This window comes from Patagioenas fasciata, chromosome 4 (assembly GCF_037038585.1).
Source record: "Patagioenas fasciata isolate bPatFas1 chromosome 4, bPatFas1.hap1, whole genome shotgun sequence".
Classification (NCBI taxonomy): domain Eukaryota; kingdom Metazoa; phylum Chordata; class Aves; order Columbiformes; family Columbidae; genus Patagioenas; species Patagioenas fasciata.
This window is the reverse complement of record NC_092523.1, coordinates 35,421,191-35,442,863: the sequence shown is the minus strand read 5'-3', so window position 1 is coordinate 35,442,863 and position 21,673 is coordinate 35,421,191. Positions and strand designations below refer to the sequence as shown.

The 21,673-nt window shown below is 39.6% G+C and overlaps 3 protein-coding genes across 5 annotated transcripts in view; 1 reads left to right on the top strand and 2 right to left on the bottom strand.

Annotated features, from left to right (window-relative positions):
* WWC2 (WW and C2 domain containing 2) overlaps window positions 1-12,399 on the top strand; it is a 100,393-nt gene extending 87,994 nt beyond the window's left edge. For all 3 annotated transcript variants that reach the window (XM_071807649.1, XM_071807648.1, XM_065836942.2), the window contains 4 exons: window positions 1,094-1,186; window positions 2,110-2,352; window positions 7,537-7,664; window positions 9,747-12,399. In XM_071807649.1, the coding sequence (XP_071663750.1) occupies window positions 1,094-1,186; window positions 2,110-2,352; window positions 7,537-7,664; window positions 9,747-9,813 (531 nt within the window). In that variant the 3' untranslated portion in view covers window positions 9,814-12,399. The remainder of the gene's footprint in view (window positions 1-1,093; window positions 1,187-2,109; window positions 2,353-7,536; window positions 7,665-9,746) is intronic.
* On the bottom strand, window positions 5,623-13,841 carry LOC136100889 (putative claudin-24). The gene is given in 5 exon segments (XM_065836399.2): window positions 5,623-5,903; window positions 13,218-13,354; window positions 13,356-13,597; window positions 13,600-13,700; window positions 13,702-13,841. Coding segments are annotated over 4 exon segments (615 nt in total). The 3' UTR covers window positions 5,623-5,903; window positions 13,218-13,222.
* Window positions 13,842-15,059: 1,218 nt separating this feature from the next.
* On the bottom strand, window positions 15,060-15,713 carry CLDN22 (claudin 22). The gene has a single exon (XM_065837605.2). The coding sequence runs from the start codon at window positions 15,711-15,713 to the stop codon at window positions 15,060-15,062; it is 654 nt and encodes a 217-aa protein (XP_065693677.2).
* Between the last annotated feature and the right edge of the window lie 5,960 nt (window positions 15,714-21,673).

The window sequence follows — 21,673 nt, the reverse complement described above, 5'->3', positions numbered from 1 at the left end:
ATCTCCCCAGGCCTGGTCCCCAGCTTGCACCACAGGGATATCCAGCCTCGCTTGCTTTGTGGTGCTGTGCCAGAGGAAAGCATCTGCTGGATGTGCTCTGGCTGACTACCGGCTGCTCTCTTCAGAAGAGATGGCCTGGCTTTAACAAAGCACCCACTCTCATATGATGTTACAGCAAACACAAAGATTTTTGAGGCATAAGGACAGACCTGAAGTCTGTCTGTGCTTTTGAAAATATCCCTTGGTAAGTGGTTAAAGAACAGTGGTGATGATAGCCACCTGTGCATATCCAGGGCTGAGTGCTCAGTAGTGGCTCCACAGTGAAAAGACAGATTTGTCTCTCAAGAGGTGTATCCATATTGCAAGAGGTTGTATTTCTCACCCCCAGTTCCTAGTCAGTCCTGTGTAAGCATGTTTTGGGGCTCTGGCTTTGGTTATTGGAGTGTCAGCAGGATGATTATTTTCATCTGTCCTTTTCCAAAGAGGTCAAATAGATGTCCTGCAGATAGATGCTTCCGCTTTCTCTGAAGGTTACCACCACGTGTGCTGATGCATCTAGCAATGAGTCCACACTGATGTACATGGAACTAATGCCAGAATGAAGAAGAAGCTACTGCCGAGCTGTGGTGCATGTTTTTGAGAAGCAGAAAGCGTTTCTGAAGGAAGCTGTAGGCACACATATACTTGTTACAAAAAATAATAATAATACAAAAACACCATTTGGATAGGTGCATGCCTACAGCAATTTACCTTCCCTATAGTAAATTTGTTAAAAACCTATCCCAGGTAAATGAAATCAATCGTTTATAATCTGCAGTCATATTAAAGCCAGGCAGTGACTTGACAGTACTTAATAACCATACTTACCATCCTTACATTCCTAAAGAGTCTGCTGACTATTCAGTCAGTGAGATCAATGGCTGTCTTGCTTTACAATGGAGTTTTAGAGTTGACACGTTCTAGTTGAAAAAAAAATTTATACTAACAGTGACCTACATATGTATCAATACTGATGTTTTCTGACCCATATTATCAATACAGATGTATTTGTACAGGAAGATGCTTTATATCCCTGTTGTATATGTTTTTACAGTTGAATCGAAGTGACAGCGACAGCTCCACACTAGCCAAAAAGTCTCTCTTCGTGAGGAATGCCACAGAACGGCGGAGCCTACGAGTTAAACGGGTATGTGCTATGTTACCTGGACACGGTTTAAAACAAACTGTGGGAAGAATAGGAGTAGCAAACAACTTAAATCATATGCTTTTTTACAAGTGTTTCAGCAAAAACAATGCAAGTGCCACATGTAGTCCTATACTTTCAGGTTGAAATCTCAGTGCCGTGGTCTGAGTCCTGCATCTTCCCCCAACCAACAAAGCTTAAGGTGGTTTACGCTTCACAAAAGTCAATAGCAGCAACATATCTCTTGAGCAAATTTTGGTGGAAATTTTAGGGATTCTGATGTCCTTTTAAAGTGGGTTTACTCTTCTCCAGGAGTGTTTTAGCAAAATGGCTGAAGGACAAGAGACTAAGACTCTATTTCTTTTGCATGGAGTTCATTCTTACATAAGTTGAGAGAGTTATTGTAACTAAAAAACACTTCTGCAGAAGAGTTTTTACCAGAGTCGTTATATTTGGCATAAGAAAGAAATACTGAATAGTCTGGAATGGCTTCTCCTGCCTAACTTATTCATGTGAAAAATTGCTGTGAAAGGACAGTAAATAAAATGTGAAATACACTAAAGAAATGCATGTTTACAGAGTTCATAACATTATGTGTTTGCTTAGGCCTTGAAAAAGCAAGTGCTGATAAAAATAAAAAGTGTAGTTGAAACCTATGGGGAAGTCTCTGTAGTTTTGGTCTTCTGGCCAAATGGGTTTTTGTTTTTAACTTGTAAATATTGTACACCTGGTTGGAGAAAGTTGTGAATTTACTTATAGCTAGTGACTGAAGGAATAGATGAATATTTGGACTTGAATCTCATCATAGCAGCTCTCTGCTAAAGAAAAACAAAAAATATTTGAGCTTTTCTGAGTGTTTTATGTCAAATCCTACACGAGCCTCTCTGGATATTAATTTTTATTGTTCTGTCTCCCGAACAATTCAGCCTGTTTGCCAACCAATCATGCGAAGAGCTACACAAGAGTGCCCCATACGCACTTCTCTGGACTTGGAGTTGGACCTCCAGGCATCACGCACAAGACAGAATCGTCTGAATGATGAGCTTCAGGCCTTGCGGGATCTTAAACAAAAGCTTGAGGAAATGAAAGGTAGAGGAGAGACAGACCTTCCCCTGTGTGTGCTAGAGGATGAACAATTCCAGAAACTCTTGAAACAAGCTGAAAAACAGGTATGAGCAGCATACAGATATTGTGAGGATGTATATGCATATGCCCCTGCCTTTCCTATAAATTCATTGTAAAAATCAGTCAAAGGTTTTTACAGAAGCTCACATTTGACTAATTATACATCTGAATTACATAGTGTAAACAATATTTCATTATTAGTTAATACTACAACATTGAAACCTAGAGTTTGAGGTAGTGTCTTTCTAGTATCCTCTAAATACTTTGGTAATTGAGAGCAGAAACTATCATTTGGAGTAACAGTTGCGGTTGATGTAGTAAAATAGTATAGACAACTACTTAATTTCAAATTCTCACATCCCAGACATACTTGTACAAACACACATATGCTTTTTTGTCCTTCAGCATCAGTTGATTTGCAGTCTGCACAGAACTTGTAGCCAGAAGATCTTTGTAACGGGTAAAGAGAGGCAGCAACAATTCCGTACAATGATGGTGGCAAGGGGGAAAGGCTGTACTGCCACTGTGGCCTATTTCCTTATGCAGGACGTTCAAGTTTTGACAAAGGAAAGCTGAATTCTATTCTCTATGTTATGATCTCTAAAATAATATGAGTATAGGCACTGTCTCTAAAGTGCCATAAGGTAAGACGGGATGTCCTCCTGTGGATACAAGACAAGAAACAGGATAGAAGGAGTGAGAGCCAACAGCAACAAGTTGGAACATGGAAAAGTCTGGCAAGATACATCAAAAAGTTGGATGTTGTCGGATTTTTGTTTTGTTTTGGGGAAGTTTTTTGTTTTTATAAATTGTGAGGGTGATCATACACTGGAATAAGGGCCTAGAGAGGTTGTCCGAGGAGGAACAAACCCAACCAAACAACAACAACAAAAAGTCAACCTCCATAGCTGGAGATATTCAGAACCTAACTGGACAAGACCCTGAGTACCCAGCTCTAGCTTCACCTGCTCTGAGCAGGAGGTTGAAGCAGATGTCCTCTGGAGACCCCTTCCCAGTGTCAATCAATGTACACCAGTTTTCGATGAGGGCAGGTTGCTACTGACATCCAGGAGAGATTTGTACTCTTCAGCTATTTATGGTTGATAGAGATCAGTTATTCAGAGTAATAAACATGGGAAGCAGTTTTAACAAGATGCAGAGGACCTCCTGAGATGTGACCCATAGTTGTTGATTTATTTTTTTTAAAGCTAAATGGCAGTACGTAGATTTGTATAGAGCAGTGAAGAGATGATCCTAATCTTTACATATACAGAGCTGAGCTCTGAGTTAGATGTTAGGAATGAGATACTCCAGATATTTAAAAAAAAAAAAAAAGAAAAAACAGCAAAAACTTCACAGCAATCAGCAGATGTCAAAAAGCAAGTAAGGCAGGAATTACTAAGAAAAGAAGCTGGAACAAAACAAATAATTGCTTTACGATATAAATGCATCTTATGTATGTAACTTAAACATTGTGCAGCTCCGGATCCCCGTCTCAAAGTGGATAACAAAACTACAGACAGTGGAGAGCAATGGTCAAAGGAGGAAACATATTAGGTGTGGCTAAGTAGCTACAACTGAAGTCTAGAAAACCGTGAGTGGGGTGAAAGAGAGCAATTAATCATTGTCTTTTTATAAAACAGGAAGTAAGGAATTGAAGATGTGGCAGGTTAAACGCAAGTAAACAAAGCACAACACTTAGAAACTGTAAAAATCTTTTCCACAGAACATTGAGTGCTGCAAGTTTGCATAGGTTCAAAAAAACAGTTTGATAAATTAATGGAAGAAAAATCCATGACAGGTCATTAACCATAATGATACCACATGCTTCGAGAAGTCCTTGACCATCTGACAGCTTAGGAAACAATGCTTTTTCCCAGTATGTTCTCCCAGCTCTGCATTTATGTCCTGTTCTGAACTGTATGTCTTCCTGTCTCTCTTGCCTTGTCATTTTCTATAGCTAGCACTATACCTTGGCTGTAGCTCGTGGAGTACTAAAATGACTATAAAATACAAGCAGAGTTTAGGCTGAGTGTTGACAAGTGTTCTGAAAAACCCTTGGGTAAAATGGAATAAGACAGCACATTTGAACATCACACAGTGCAACTGTGTGGGCTTTTTACCATGTGAATTCACTCTCTGAATTTGGTCTTTATAAGTTTTAACCAGTAATAATAGAAGCTTATATAAAAGAAGCATAGCCAAATTTATTTAGAAGTTCATAGCTTATATCTAATGCTGGATCCAGGATAGAAATAATAATTTTGAATTGTTTATTTAATTTTAAACTACTCCCCCTCCAAAGCTATTCCCACTAGAACAGAGTATGCCTCTGCAACATTTAATATTATAAATCCTTTGGATTTGTGCTTTGTTATTTCACCTGACTCTTTCAAGGCAACAGATAGGTTGGTCAAATTTTATATCTCTGGTGTCAGCGATAAACACCGTGACACAGCCTGTGATGAGGAGTAAGGGTAAAACATACGTTCTTAAAATATATGCAGGCTGCAGCACAGCATTTAAGTCCTTCTTTCCAAGCTAAAAGTCACAACAATGATCACAGCCGAAGAGCGCTTACAAAGTTTCTAGAAATATTTTTACCCTTAAACTCTCATTGCAGCCTTTCCCTGCAGAGCAAAACAACCCTGAAAACGCCGTACTCTGCTGTCAGTGTTTCTTCTTGGTTAGCAAAACACAGCAGCCTAGAGAACATTGTCATAGATTACTTTTTAGATCCTGCAGGCATTATAATGGCTCAGACTAATGCAGCAGCTGGAAGTGCCAGAGAAATTGAGAGTCTCAAGTAAAAAATGAAACCACAGATGTGGGGGATGTTGAAAATCAGTGGCTGCTTGCTAGCATGCAGTTACTCTGCTTGAAGCCAAATACACAGACTCTGTACCTTCCCTCCCCTTCCTACCACACCTCCTTCAGTACAGCAAGTCCATAAAGCCCACTAATACCTGCAGATCAGAAAACAGAAGGATTTTCTCTTGTTTAGTTGCATTTTTGTGAGATATCGTGCAGTATGTCAAATTTTGAGTCTTAAGTCATCGTACAAGTTTTCAGGCACCTAGTATCCTCTGAAGTACTACTTCTTTGTGTATGTCCAAAAAAGATTTCTGTGAGTATCTGTAAAGATCATCTTTATTTCTTTTCAGTACATCTTCTGTGTAGAGGCAACGTGTAATTACGTCATTAATAACACAAATATGTCCTTGTGCCAGTGTTTCGGTTTTTTTGCACAGTTAACAGTTTTTCTTTAGGTTCGCTTCATTCTTCTATACAAAAACCACCGGACAAGACAGGAATTAGCATTTCAGCTTTAATTTTGATAGTGTTGCTTCTTCGTTATCTCATGCTTAAGCTAAGTGCAGATACGGACGCTGCTATCTGGCACTTATTTTTGGCACTTATTGAATGTATGGCCAATATGTGTGTGCTTTTCTGTATTTTATATGATGGAGGATTTACTATCTTTATAATTAGCTCAAGAAACATGATGTAAATATAAACCTACTCATGTACATACCTTCTCATGTGCATACTCTTGGAAACATTGGGCTGAAATCAAAGTTCCTCTGAGAACATCCTGAAAAATACAAGGATTAAAACATGAAAAAGGACTATAAGGTCCTAAGTATTAAAACAAAGAAGTCATCTTTGCTGTTAACCTGAAATGCAGTAGACACAAGAATCTTCCGTATAGTTAGGGAGACAATAAAATTAGAAAATTTTGAAATATGGTATATTTAGTGCTTTGATGATAAATATCAACTAGGGGAGCTGATAAAACATATGGCTAGTGACATATGTAAAATTGTTATGCTACCAGTTGTAGGTTGCAAATTTATGTTCAGTAACTAATAAGGAAAATGATCTTTATAGGTTAATGTTAGAGTCATAGCTATTTTGGAGTTGGGGACTGAAGAAGTTAACAGCAGTACAAGCTGAGTGGATTTTGAGTGCGTTTTTGAAAGGGTGGCGTCCTTTCATGTAAAACACTTTCAACTGGAGTGCGTTTCAACAGACAGAGGGTACCACTACCCTACTGTGAACAGATTTCTATAAATACCCAGTATGAAACTGAGAGTATGGACTAACTTTTATGAATTCGTTGGTTTTGTTGGTTGGGAGTCTACTGGATTGAATTCAGAACTGGAGATGGGAACTCCTAAGTTTCAAACTAACTTCCAAGATTGCTGTTGCTGGCTTGGGGGTGTATCTTAATTTGCAGTAACAGAACAGCATTTTCAAGTCTGAGTGCCTAAAGTTATGCCTCAAAAATTAACCTCTAAAGAACTTCAAAAATTAATAGAAGCAGTTCACGTTCTTGAACAAATTTGATGGCTGGCAAAATTCAAACACAACTCTTAATAGTAGTCCGTTGCCAAAATGGTGCTGACTGTCCTGTTGATATGGCAGTGCTTGGTAAAGACATGTGTAGTAAAGCCAGCAATGCTGAGGTACAGAACTACCGTAATGTACTGCTGTGCATGTAGTTGCTCAACAATGTTCACATCAAGGAAGATCGTTGATCTCTTGTTACCACTGGTGTTCTGCTCACTTGCCTTGGCTTTTACATCTCTACAAATGAAAGAATTGAGTCTCTTGTGCAAAACAGGTGTCATGTCATGAATAAAAGCACAAAAGTTCATGAATATTAACTTTGCTAAAAAAGTCAGCAAAACTGGAAAGTGTATTTTGAAAGCATGGCTTCTCTACTTTTTTTTTTTTGTCTGTCATTTTAGAGTAGGTATAGGCAACTTTCCTGGGAGCTTTCATAGGAAATAAAAGTATTTTACATGAGAAGAGAATCATTGTATCCCAGTTCTAAAAAGATACTTGGCTAGACAACATTTGTTCATACAGATTTAGGTATTGTCTGTCTGCAGCCCTAAGAAATATTCCATCAAAATTTGCAACACCTAGTAGCCACCTGTGATGGCATGGGATTTTCTCTATTTATTTTTTTTAGGAAAAGCTCCATTATCTTATTTTGTGCCTGTAGCATGGGCTGGTGCTGTTAGTCTTTTATGTTGCTGACACTTTCTAAAGAGATTTTCATAGAATTATTTAGGTTGGAAGAGTCTTTTAGGATCACCAAGTCCAACCATAAACCTAACACTGCCAAGTGTTTTTTGTGACACAGAAGAATTTGTCATTTCTTTGCAATGAGTAGTTGGTCATTGTTAGCAAAATGTAGTGGTTTTCCCCATTTACAGGCTGAGCAGTCAAAAGAAGAACAGAAACGAGGTTTAAGTGCTGAGAAACTAATGAGGAAAGCTTCTAAGGATGTATGCCGGCTACGGGAGCAAAGCCAGAAAGTGCCGCTGCAGGTGCAGTCATTCAGGTATGGCCTGTTTTGCTTTTCATGCTCTTTTTATTTTAGTGAAGTAACACAAATTATTTCCAAATATAATCAGATATGCTCCGCAATATTAGTCAAAAATCCACATGCCTTTGAGTTGCAGGACACATCATACATTTCTAACATAGCTCAAAGTTGGAGTTTGAAAGGACCGGGCCTCGCTGACTTGCTCACATGGCAGAAGCGGCCAGACATCAGCTGAGCTGAGGTGGGGAGGAAGCAAAGTGAAAAGTTTCAGACCCCCATGTGGCATCTGCTGTGGGCAAGCACATGTGTGACCACTGCCATGGCTCACCTCACCCTCAGCAGATTGACAGTAGACTTTAAGTAATAGGATCTTTTCCAGTGGCAGCAGGTACTTGAAGCAAATCACCCCTCAAGGAGAAGTGCAACAGTATCCAGCTCATCAGGAGACTGATTAACCCACTACTTGTGCCTTGCTCAAGGCTTATTATTCAAGAGAAATCTTGAATCCCTCCTTTTGGTTGCAGGAACAACCACCAATTACCTGAGGCAAATGATGAACTGTTCTTGCTTAGTCTAAGTGAGAATGGACACTTTCTATCTCAAACTTAATTCTAACTGGTCTAAATTCCTAAAAGGCTGGACAATAAGTGGCAGGCTAGCAGCCCAAAGGCCACACTTCTATATAAAAATGAATATAAACCTGTTGATTAAAAAAAAAGTTTGCTTTTCCATACAGAAGCAGTACAGCAAGCTTTAGTCTCATTTGCTCTGAGCCACTGTTTTTGATGGGAACTCATGCTTCACCAGTGGAAAACATGGTTTAGCCTACTGGGCAAACAGTTACCTTCTAAGGCTGAATTGCACTTGCCCTGCTAGTTAGATTTGTTACAGTGCTGTGGCCTTGTGGTGGCTTGACCCTCACTGGACACCAGGTGCCTACCAAGCTGCTCTATCATTCCCCTCCTTAGCAGGATGAGGAAGGGGAGAAAATAAGATGGAAAAAAACCTCATGGGCAAGATGAAGGCAGTTTAATAAAACAAAAGCTGCGTGCGGATGCAATGGAAAACAAAATATTTATTCTCTAGTTCCCATCAGCAGGCGATGCCCAGCCTGTTCTTGGGAAGTAGGGCTTCAGTGTGCGTGGCTGTTGCTCCAGAAGACAGATGTCGGAATAACGAATGTTTCCCCTCCTCCTGCCTTCTCTTAGCTTGTATTGCTGAGCAGAGGCCATCCAGTATGAAATGTCCCTTTGGTCAGTTTGTGTCAGCTGTCCTGGCTATGCCCCCTCTCAGGACCTTGCCCAGCCCCATCCTCCTGGCGAGGGGGAATGTGGAGCCAGCCCCAAGCCGTCACCAAGCGCTGGTGTGTTATCAACACCTGCCCAGCACAGCACTGTGAGGGCTGCTGTGGGGAAAACGAACTCCGGCTCAGCCAGACCCAGTGCAGGCCTCCAAGACTAATCACACGAAGGCATTTTTGAAGCTCTCAAAAAGAATGAGTCTTCTGAGCTTTAGTTTTTAAATCCCCAATACTTATCATCTGCTTTCTAGGCTGCTGGCAGACAAGGTTACAAACTTGTTATGCTTCAGTAATCCCTCAGTTCATAGGCAATGGAAATGGTAACAGCACAGCTGCAGCAACTAGAGAATGGCTGACAATTCTGCTTCTCTGAGTCTTGCCCAGACTCAATTATGATTTTCTTTTTTCCTCACTTTTCCCAAGTCAGGATAAAATGTTTTATTTTGCCTTTTCATCCTCCCACTGAAATATCATCATAGGAAATTTAGTGACTAGATCAATATTGTAGTCTCATCATTGGCGGTATTAATGAAATATTGATTTTTCTTTTTTTTTTTTTTAATCTTCCAAAATTGGAACTGCTTTTTACATAAATCTGCGTAAGAAGGGAATTATGTCAGAATGCTCTGGTAATCACATTTGTTGTAAATAAACTGACTGTGGATTTTCTTCACTGTATGTTTTCCAAACTGGTCTTTTAAAGAACTATGCTGTAACATCAGCAACTCTACAGCAGATGACATTGGAGTCATGCCATAAATAGTAAAATAATAACTTGTTTTCTTTTCTAATTTCAGGGAGAAGATAGCATACTTCACAAGAGCAAAGATCAGTATACCAGCCCTTCCAGCAGATGATGTGTAATTGATGGTGATTCTGCATTTTCATTGAAGTGTTTTTCCACTTGCTCATCTCTTTTCAGATGAACTTCATAGTTCCAGTGACCTGCTTTTGAAGATCTTCTATTTTACACTCACTATTGATGTGTTTATTTGTAAAATATGATGAATTGAATAGTTGTATGCTTAAAAAATGGCAAAAATACCAACCACCAGAAAACCAAAGTAGACTAATTTTGGTATACTGATGCTGATTTTGTACAGTTTGTATGTTTTGCATGTGTGTTTTTATTTTGTAAAGATGGAACAAAGGCAGTACCAAGCATGTATACTGTTGAACTGCACTGTGTTGAGAAATATTACGTTCAACAGAAGATTATCTTTATTTTCATGTCAGCAGACTGTGAAGATGGCTGTTTTGCCATGCAATATTTTTGTACAAGAGTGTAACTTTTATAGTTCAAAGTTAACCACAAGTGAAAGCTCCTTTCCAAAATATCAAGGCTGCCTGACAACAGCTGCTAATCAAGATTCAGCACTAACACTGGAATTTTGTTTCTGAAAACAAATTTTTCTGGTTTTGTTTTCTAATACTTCATAGGAAGCTACAGAGTTCAGAGTTTAGTTTTGTGAATGGACAGTACTTTAACCTGCACTGAAAGGTTTCTTGTACCTGTAGGAGAGTGGGCCAGGCAAGGCAGGCAAGTAACACTAAAAACTTATGAGACTACCAAAAAGGGGCAGCTGCTTTCTGAACTGAAAGGTGAATCAGATTCATAGTACCAACATTGAAATTGGAATAGTTATAACCACTGTACACTTAAAAATGAGAAATTTTCTATGTTAATCTTTTGTCCTAGGGGCTGTCTTATTGCCAGCTAGGAATACATAAAAGTGTTCGTTAGGTTTACAAATATGAAGATGTTTTCATTGAAGTATTTGTACCAGAAGAAAAATCTGTCACATAGTAACTCAGATATCAGAAGTCTTGCTGGAAAGGTAAACCCTTTCTGAAAAAGAAAAGTTCCTGACTAGAAGTCTTCACATATTTTGGTACCATAAAGTAACATTTTTTTCAAAATACATGGTTGACCCTATATGCAGCTGAGGGTGCACAGGTTTAATAGATAGATGTGAATGGCATGTTTCAGATTTCTCTTACATGCTAAGGAGAAGCATCAACTTGGATATATTTTGTTAGAAGTCCAGAACATCAGGTGTAGGTGTTTAAGCAGCCCTGTCTTGGTGAAGCAGTTGGGCTCTTCTGTGGGTACTGTGTAAGTAGGTGGACATTGCAGATAACAGGATTATTTTATTTTCCACTTAATATGTTGCACTCAGATGTATTTAATTAATTGGCTGAAGTTTTCTTCCCCAAGCAACAAGCCATGTATATACGGACTTCATCTTTCAAAGAGGCTATAATTACTTGGTGAGAAAATGGAAGCAAATATAACCACAATATGGTAGCAGCTGTATCAAATTCAAAGTGACAATTCTGTGAGGAGAGGTCTGTGTAACACCCAAGGGTTTTCTTATGCACAAATATATCAGTTCACTTAAATGTATAGACAAACACGCTACTTTCGGCAAGATGACTGATTGAACATCCTTTATGAATGCCCCGTTTGTTTTTCATTTCTGAGGTTTGAGATAACATTCATGTTTGAAAGGTCAATTAAAAAATCTGCAATTATTTATGTAGAGGGGAAATGAAGGTTGACAGTTTCACCTTCTCAATTTGATTATGTAAGTTGTTTGTAGAATGATGTTTAGAGGTGTACTTTATGATTTTTCTTTTATTTATTTACAGTCTTATTTATGTTCTGTTTAATATAGTTCAGTTCTGGCCATAAAAATATTTGACATGGAGGATGCTATTGCGACAAATATTTAAAGCTAAACAAATTCTTGCCAGGTTAGCTATATTTCAAAAAAAGTATTGCAGTCTGATTTGTAAGGATAAGGTGGGGTTGAAATTTAAGTATTGCTGGCTTTAGCTTGCAAAACTCATTTAAAAATGAGAGACTTAAACATATTCATGTTCCTTGTTTTCCAAATTGGTAAAGTTGAACATATTTACAGGCAGCTTTTAACAATTTGGGGGTTGGTGTTTTGGGGTTTTTTTACTAATTCAGATTACTGACATTTGAAACACTCAATAGAATAAGCTAAAATAATACATAGAAATAAACCCCCATCAGTTTAAAATTGTAAATATTTCTCTTGAATTGGAATTTACTCTGCACAGCAGGGGAAAACAAATGTAATTAGTTCTATTTCCAGGTACCAATGTCACTGCAGTTGCATATATCAAAGTCTAAATACTACTGGTACAAGAATATTTAGCCAATGAGCAAAGTTTAGCAGAAATTGTAATAGAATACAAATCAAATAATTTTACGGTTTTGGTTTTTTTACTACTGCTATGTTTATTCTGTATTAAATATCAAATGCTCAGGACTGAACTAAATATTTAATCAGGTTATATTCTGAATGTGTTTCCGTTCTAATTTTGTCTGTAAAAGTATGCAACTACATCACATAGATTAACTTGTCTCTGCACTTTCCATGTGTTTCAGTGATTGGAAAATACATTTTTTTAACAAAAGTTTTTTCCAGGCCAGTGGAATTTTAAGTGTAATTGTTTTATTGCTGTTTTATGTCTTTATACGCTCTGCAGCAACAGATGGCTGCTCTAGCTTTGTCAATGTAAAATCATTGCAATTTATAGAAAGTTCACATCAATCACTGACAAGTCTTAGGATAAGTTATATAGAAGCTGATTCATATACTTGAAGTTAGTTCTTTACATTCATTAAGTAAAAACTCTAATAGCAGTGGACATGGTCAACTCTCTACTGGACAAAGTCTCCTTATTACTTGGAGACAGTAGCTTGCCAGAGAGAGAGATTGTGCAGGGATACATTCCATCTCTCTCTCCTCTTGTATTACATGACATTATGTCTGGGAACATTTAGTTTACACTGGTGTAAATGATACAGATCCAGGGAACTTCATTCAAGGTAGTGCTGTATTAGGTTTTTGTAATGCATATTGAACTGGCACTACAAACTGTTTCATGACTTAAATACTATTTTTGTTAAAAAAAAGTTGTATCAAGCAGCCTCAGTAGGAGTTCTGCCATTTAAAATCTGGTCAAGTCTCCATATATGCCTAGAGATAAAAAAAGTTACACTCACTTAAAAAAAATCTGCAATTGATCAGATTTTGGAGCAATACAGTGGTGACTTTCATCTCCACAGTTCATCAATCATTGCAATTAAAATTGAAGGTAAGTAGTGATTAAAGGAATTACTTAGCAAGAAACAGTCCCTCCCCTCCAATCTTGTAAACAGTAACCTGTCTGTTCAGCAGACCTTTCTGACTGTAATGCAGGAGTAAGAAATCTGAAAACCTGATATCTACCCTTTTTAAAGTCTTCCATTTCCAGATGTCGCTGGGTGTCTTGCAGATCTGGCATTGCGTACTTGCTCTGGTAAGTGATGGTCAGACAATAAGCAGGTTGTGGAGAGGAGTAGAGATCTCTCTAGAATTATAAAGAAATCCGCCAAACCAACCACTGAGCAGTGCATCCCCTGGGATGTCTTCATCCCCAAATCCGTGCATTATGTTAGGGACAACCCAAGAAACAGGGACTAAGGCCAGAACTCCAGCCATCCACAGGAGTAGTCCTCCAAGTACTAACAACTGTTTCTTTACTGTCTGCTCTGTATCCTCCACCTTTAGGCAGTCTGAACCATGACCAGAGATCACACGGCTCAGAAGTCCTAGTCCATGTGATGTAATATTAAAATCCTGGAAATCTTGAATGCTAGAGGCAAAGCTAGGAAAGAATCAAAACCTTTACACTGTGTCCCTCCTACACCTTGGACTATACAGATTTGCCAGGGTCCAAAGCTCCAGTACACTTAAGTCTAAGCTGAGATTTTTCCAGTCTGGTAAGAAGTTACAGTTAGCAGTTAAAATCCATCCTAGTACAGCCACCAGAAATCCAACTACCTGTAGCCTGTGTCTGTTGACCAACTTCATTTTTAACAGTAACAGAAGCTCTAAACCACTCACTTTTTCAGACACCATTCTGTGCAATTCTTTGTCATACCAAACATAAACAAAAGTTAAACAATGCTTTATAAAGCATGACATACTCCTCCCCCTCCTGCTTTGTGTTGCCTGGTTCCACCTGCGGTGTTTAGGGATAGGGAGGTAGCGAGATAAACCAATCACTGAAGGGTGTGGCCACAGCTAGGCTGACTTTTCATTAGTTTTGATTATATTAAGAAAAACATATCTTTTACTTTCCATCAATCTGCTGAAGTATTACAACAGTTCTGCTGGTTTGGCATCTCACAGTTTGTTTTCAAATGAAGTTCTAACACGACATTGATTTCTGCTTAGAGCAAATGAAGCTGTCTGTGTTGTGGCTGCTTAACTAGAATTTGTTTAAAGTCAAAGGTTCCACGTTCAGCACAACATGTTGCTGTAAATGAATGGAGCTTATGGAGCCTTTGATTGGAGGCATAACGCTTCCATACCTGTATCAGAAAAAGATAAGTGTATTTTTTAAAGTAGCATTTCCCAGACTATTTTTGTTGCATAAAGTATGCAGGTGCCAGAAACGCTTAGAATAACTTGTATGAGCAGCTTAATGTGCTAGACTGGGAAAACACAGCTCAGTTGCTATGAAGCACCAACCCCGCAACACCCCATGCGCAAAAAGACATTTGCAAAGCTTGCTAGAATTTCAGAAACCTACAGTTTTCTCAGCACAACAATTTCCAAGTATACAGAAAAACAACTTGATGCAATGCATGTATTTAGTCTGTTTAGGATGTGAAAACTCTCAAGTTTTTATGTCCCTAGATTAGGCAAGTGGAGAACTGCAACAGGGAGTCAAGCTTTGAGGCTCATTTAATTGGTGGATATAAAAAGGAAGCATATTCTGGTTAAAAGCCAAGCTGTAAAGAAACATGCATATTCATTTTCAGGATTTTACAGTGCAGTTGAGAAAGCAAAAGCAACTTTTCTGTGCAGTCTATGAAAACTTAAACATTCTGCTGTGAAACACAGTTTTAAACAGGTGAGAAAACACACCACCTTCCAGGACCAGTTATGGAGAAAACACCTAAGTTTAGGAAATCAGCTAGATAACAAAGAGTCCTTTCAATTACTACTGGAACAAGCTTCTGGCTTGCATGAGGGTTTGAAAAAGATAGGGCAGTCTTTCCATACTGCTTAAAACTTTCCATTTTAAGGCCTAGTTTCAGTTTCCAGGTGTTGACACTGATCTTGCTGTTCTGCTACTGTGTAACGGACCGAAGATCGATGGACTTCCCTCGAACAGATTGTGCAATTAAGTAAGGATCCTCCTAATATGAGACAAAATCCAGCAAGCCAGCCAACAAACAGCGCTTCCCCAAAATCCCACCTGGGAACAATATCTGGTATATTCTCATCCCAAAATTCCTGGACTGTGGAGTGGGCAACCCAAGAAACTGGGACAATAGTTGTAATCCCTGATATCCAGAAGAGCATTCCTCCAAACAGCAACAGCCGCTTCTTTTGTTCTTGTTGTCTTTCACCAATTTTCAAACAGTCCAACCCAAATCCTGAGACCAAGAGGCCCAAAAGCCCTGATCCATTGGAAAAAAACATCAAAATCCTAGAAATCCTGAGCTCTGGAGGCAAAGCTAGGAAAGAATCAAAGTCCTTGCACTGCATCCCCCCTTCTTCCTGGACAACACAAGCTTGCCAGAGTCCCATGGTCCAGATCTCCAGTTCATTCAGTTCCAAGTTAAGATTTTTCCACTGGGGTAAATAGGTGGTGAGACAGGATAGGACCCATCCCACCAGAGAGAAGAGCATGCCACTTAATTGCATCATTGGTCGATGCACCAAGGCCATTATAAGGGCAGAGTCTTAAAAGCTTGCGGAGGAAGGTCTCCCCGGCAGTTCTGGAACAACTGCTACCTTGAGGGATGGTGGAAGCTATGATGATTTTACTTCTCTGCTGCCCCAAATATAAGCCTTTGCTATTAACCCTTTATAGGCTCTGAAACACTTTTTTGTTCTTCATGAATATAAAGTTTCACATAAAGGACGAAGGACTTCACTAAACCATGAGTTAGGCTTTCTGATAAGGATTTGATCTGTTACCTTCCAATTTGCTTGGTAAAATTATATCCCAGTGCCTGATGATTACAAGCCTGAGGATGAACAAAGAGGGCTCTATGACCCCTCACCCTAAAACACAACAGAAATCTTTGTGCTTCAATACGGATTAATTAGATTTTAAGTGGTGATAAAAAGTCAGCTCTGTGTGCAACAGGAGTTCATTGTAATAGCTAAATTTGAGATTTCAGGGATGTAAATCAAGGCCTTGTAAAGAAAGGTGGACTGTTTGCCTATAATCTTTATTCTTAGACTTCCTCAACATACATAACGGCTTATCTTCCACTGCCCTGTTTTACATCCCCAGCACTGTAAAAGACGCTTTGTAAAAGATCCTTATGTTTCACATTTTCTACATTCATGTCTTTTAAAATAGGCTTTGTTTTGACTGACTATTAAGGGGAAAAGGAGACGGATATGGTGAAAGTCCCATAGAAGATGAAATCCTAGACATCCCGCCACCATAATGAACCCAGGCATGTCAGCAACCAGCGTATACTTTACTTGCCCCAGGACTTCACCATGGTAGCAGCTTACACCAGCTCAGTGTCCCCTTTCCCAGTGCACATGTCCCAGATGGCACAGAGTGTATACACTTAGTGTTTAGCAACATTTGGCACTCAGTGCTCCCAGGGCCAGGAATGCCTAGTACCTTTCTGATCAAAGCAAGATACCATTATGCCATTACCCCATTAGGAAACCCTGCTTTTTTCTGCTCTCCTATCAGCTACACTTGTGCTTGTCCACTGAGTCAGCAAGGAGAACATTTGTCTGCTGTTCCCCTCCGCAGATGTAAGAACACAGCCTCTACAGGGGGGGAGCTGAGCAGTGTGAACACATGCACACCTGTACAACACAGAGGTGCTTCTCAGTCTTTCTCGACTTCATTTCCTAAATGCAATAACATACTCATCTGCATATTTTAGTTCTCAGTTGCTCAAAATGGGTTATAACGTGATGGAAAAACACAACACTGATTTTGCAAAATCCTGAAGATTATTATTAAGAAGTTTCACTGTGAGAGATTTCTTCATTTCTATATTTAGTCTTAATTTCTAACCCTTATGTTTTTTTGTGTCACAAGCTACAAAGAGCCAACACAAAGAAAGATATCTCCTTCCTTTTGCTTGTGTGCCAACCCAGTCCAATGACTTAAACCTGGTCAAAAAATTACCATACACAAGAGTAGCAATCACTAAGGATATTACTGACAACACTGGTAACAAACTGATGCAAGCAAGGCTCTAATTTTGGCCATCCACTAGGCAAAAGAAGAAGAAAATACCAACCCTGTATTCATCCGAACTCCAGATTGTATTTTCAGATTGGGCAGTGTAATTTCTCTCCCCTGTCTGTGTTCAGAGCAAGAATACTAGTTCTGGAAACCATCACAACATGCAATGAAAAACTCCATAATGCCATTTGAACAATTTTTGAGATAAACAACTACGCTTTGGGAGTGCTTCTGCTCATTCAGGGGCTACGTGCTTATTTGACTTTTAAATCATGGCTTCTCTTGTCCGTGAACTTTTAACATTTTCTTCTCTGCTCTTAATTCCAACATTCAATACAGTGTGAGAGCACAAGATCAGGCATGTGAAGGCCATTCATTTTACTAATGTTGACCACAGCTGGAGCAGTATGCCAGCCTTTAAATTTCAGCAATCAGAAGCAATCAGACTGCTGCATCAATAAGATCTGCCAATTAAATTCTGCCACTTACTGTTAAGCATGCACTAACTTAGAGCAAGCACAGTTTTCTTATACTATCCTGTACAAGATTATAAAAGAACCTGGGTGGATGGCAGGGTGAGAGGTAGGAAATAATTCTATTATTCTGTTCTGTTCTATGACTTGTCACCTGGATAATAACAAAGGCTGAAATGACTTAACTTGGAACTTACTGATCTTATGAAAATTCCAGCAGACCTATAAACAACAACAATGAAAGAACTTCTAGCTGAACTGAGATACGTAAATTCTTGGCTCAGTAACTACCTTAGTCCTTTCTCCCTTGTCACCCTTTCACATTTTTTCTCCCCACTATTATTTTGTTTATTTCTCTCACATCTAAAAATGTCTCATTCCCAGAATAATTTTATTTTGGTAGACTCGTGTCTACACAGAAGGTAACACATCAGAGTTACTGCAAATCCTAAGGGCTAGAATTGGGCAATATACAGCAACAACATGTATGCTGCAGGGGTCCGTGTCCCAGCTGTGCTCAACCCAAGTTGCCGGGCCTTCTCCACCCCTGAGCCCAAATCTCTCATCAGTTTCTGTTTCACCGTTCAGGGTAATTTAAAACATAAACCCAGAGTGTACTTTTACACTGTAATGACAAAAACCATCTGCTGCTATCGTACCACCTGCAACAACAGCAGCTGCACCGGCCTGATCATCTCCAGGGGTTGCAGCGGAGGTGGCCACTGCCCTCCATGCTGGTGGGGCAGGGAAGCTGCCTGCCAGGGACCTCCCCAGCCATTGCCACAGGGCCACACACAGGTGAGCTGCTCCAGGACAATTTCACACCTTCTCCTTCCCCTGCTCATCCTGCCAGACTCTGCACAAGGACTGCGCTTGTCAAGAAGACAAGGAAGAGCAGGTACACCTGTCACTGAGCACTGCGCTTTCAGGTAGGGGGGTGAGGATGAATTTAGAGGTGGTTTTGACTAGTTTTAGAGCTGCTTGCTGCCTTTTTTATTATTATTTTTCCTTTACAGACTTTATTTAAAGTCTGATGTAAGCAACACCCACAGCAGCTTAAGCAGCTAAAATAATCTAAACATGAGGTCACTTCCCCAGTGCCTGCCTCATGCAGGAACCAGCAGAGACTCTGGAGCATCAGCCCCACCAAAGCCAGGCACTTGCCAAAGACACACAGATTGGTACATCTTACACATGCTGTTGCCATTCAACTGTTTCAGCAGCCAGTTCTGTAAGACATTAAGCTTTTGTAGCTCTCATTACAGATGATGCCCAGGAAGAATAAAGCATACGTCACAAGCAGGTTCCTACAGTTCCAGTAATAGTGTTTAAGGCATCAGAGATCACATCATTCCTTCAAACTAACTCCAAGCATCATTTTGCAAACTGATTTTTGACTAGGCTGAAGCAGAATGGGGATGGTCAGCATGCATATAATTTTATCCAGATATGTGCTTTAAATTTTTACTCCCCCTAAACCATTTCAGGCTGAACACAAGGATTCTGAATCCTATTGCAAGTAATATGTATTTTCTTTAAAAGCTTTAGGACTATACTAAGTCTTATGGGAACCCCCATGGCCAGAGACAGATACAATAATACTTTATCCCATATGAAGATTATTAAGGAAATGTTGTCTTTGCACAGCTCTGCAGCCCACACAATTATCCAAATGTTTTATATTCAGCATAAGCAGAAAGAAGTATCAGGTGCAGCACTTCGGGGGCTGATTAGGCAATTTAATCCCACAAAAGCAGTCAGCATATTACAAGAGACTGATTCTTTACCACATTTCAGTTCCTTCATAAGGTATAAGCGTGTTTACATTGTGGGCTTGTTTATTCTTCTCCAGCAGTCCAAAATTGTGGTCATTTGTGAAGTACAATCGTCTCTACTATCATGATTTTTGCTAATCTGAAGATAGTCACTGGGTTCCCTAAGTATTTTTTATTGCTCATTTAAATAGCTAATAATTTCATTAATCATTCACAGGTGTTTCTTATCTTTAGATTCCCATCTTATAGACACGTATGCAAAATATGGAAGTAAGAACCAGTGAATAGATTTTCTATAACTGAATCTCAATTACACCCAGTAAAACATAGCTGCTGTCAGAAGTTGTCAAGGTAGTGTCTTCATCATCTTACTACAAGTGAGTTAATTCATTCAGCTTGGCAGTCTTTTGCTTTCCACCTTATTGCTTGAACTGGAAGTTGTGGGAGTTAGCATTTTCTTACCCAACTAAGAACCCACCTCTTTGTGAGGCTGGAGCATATTTGGGTTTGTATATCCAATGTGTTCTTCAGTGAAACCCGTAGAAACATCAAGCAAAGAACACAACCCATACTACTATCCATATAGACTTACTCTAGTCTGCATTTAAGTGATATTTGACAAAAACAATTATTTGTATTGGTAGATCCTAAAGTTTCGTGGTGCTTCTGAGAGCATCACAGTAGAGAGAGGTTGACTTCTCCCTGAGTAATTATCCGTGAGTCTCCAGTCACTGAGAACCATAAACTTTGCAACAGAGCAACAGCAGGTACATTCTGGCCTGCTAAGAAGTGGACCGATCTGAATTTTATTTTTTGCTAAAGTTATTATGGTTCTTCTTCCATTTTATTTCCTCCTTGTTTGCCTCATTGAAATTATAGTACCAAGTTAGACACAGGCTCGTACAGAGCTGGAAGGCTAGAGGTAGTGCTCCTGTGAAAAGTCCAGTGAATTAAACTGACACAACATCCACAAATACTCCATACCCCAGTGTATGAGTGGCACTGGTTGTTACACACCTGCTTAAACCCTAGTGCAATCCACAGCAGCAGCCCTTAGTTATGGACACTTGGAGGCCATTGCGAAAGCAAGGTCTAGAGGTAGTATGGAGAGGGGTATGCTGGTGATGGAAACAATGACAATTTCCATTGTGGGACGGTAAAAGAAAGTAACTTTTAAACATCCACACAGAGTTAGATCTTGGTGTCATTACACTTTCATAAAACATCTAGCTCAGTATTTAGAGGTGATGATTTATGAGACTACACTATTTGTTTCTGTAGTACATCTGAAGATAGTGCCCCTCAGGACGCTGCTAGAGCAAAGAAGTCACAAAACAAACAAGCAAACGTTTGGCGTGGAAGTTACAGCAGAAGGGGACAGCCCAGCAGAGACAAAGCAAATCATCACAAAGGCCGCATCACCTCTTTTGATCCACTCTCCCTGATGCAGGCAGAGAACACACCCCAGCAGTGCAGCCACTGCTGACAATTTGACACCGCTGCAGCACCAGGGCCAGCAAGGCAAAGTGGGGGCAAGGGCACCCATGGAAGGTGAGGACTAAGTGAGCACACGCCACCTCAACACCTTCAGAAAAGCCAGGAAGGGGCTGCAGCACCTTCTCACAGGGGAAAATGGCGCAGCCATTGCTGGGCCTCTGAATAGGACCTCTCTCCTCAAATAGGCGTATTCCCCGGTTTTCAGTCTTGCAAGGACTGCCCATCCCTGCGTACCTTCCCTCTTCGAGTACTAGATGGCATTTATTAAGCAGCTTTATCAAGAACCTATTGTATATGCAAAAGAAATGCACTTCTGGGAATGAAAGACCTTGCTAACAGTTCTGTAAGATTAATCAAAAGCTTGAAATAAGATGTCATGTGGGATTAAAGGCAATTGGACAAGATTTGGAAAGGAAAGGCACTGAAAGAGTTAAGCGCAGCAAGGTGAAACTGCCTATTTCCGCTTTAGGGACTTATTCAAAAGATTGAAATGAGAGAGGGTAGATTTTGAATCATTATACTGGAAGAATAAAGAATGCTTTAAGGCTCAGTACTTCAACCTTTGCAGAAACTTTCCCATCACCATCCCAATCCAGACTTCAAAGTGAGGGCTGACTGGGTTAGAAAATTAGCCTTATTCTTCAGGGAACTATTTTTGACACACTGTCAATACAGGAGATTACTGTAAGTATGAAAACTCATGTCACTTGAACA

What these genes read in the sequence shown, in the direction of transcription:
- CLDN22 (XM_065837605.2), bottom strand. Translation starts at nt 15,713, where the DNA reads ATGGCCTTGGTGCATCGACCAATGATGCAATTAAGTGGCATGCTCTTC.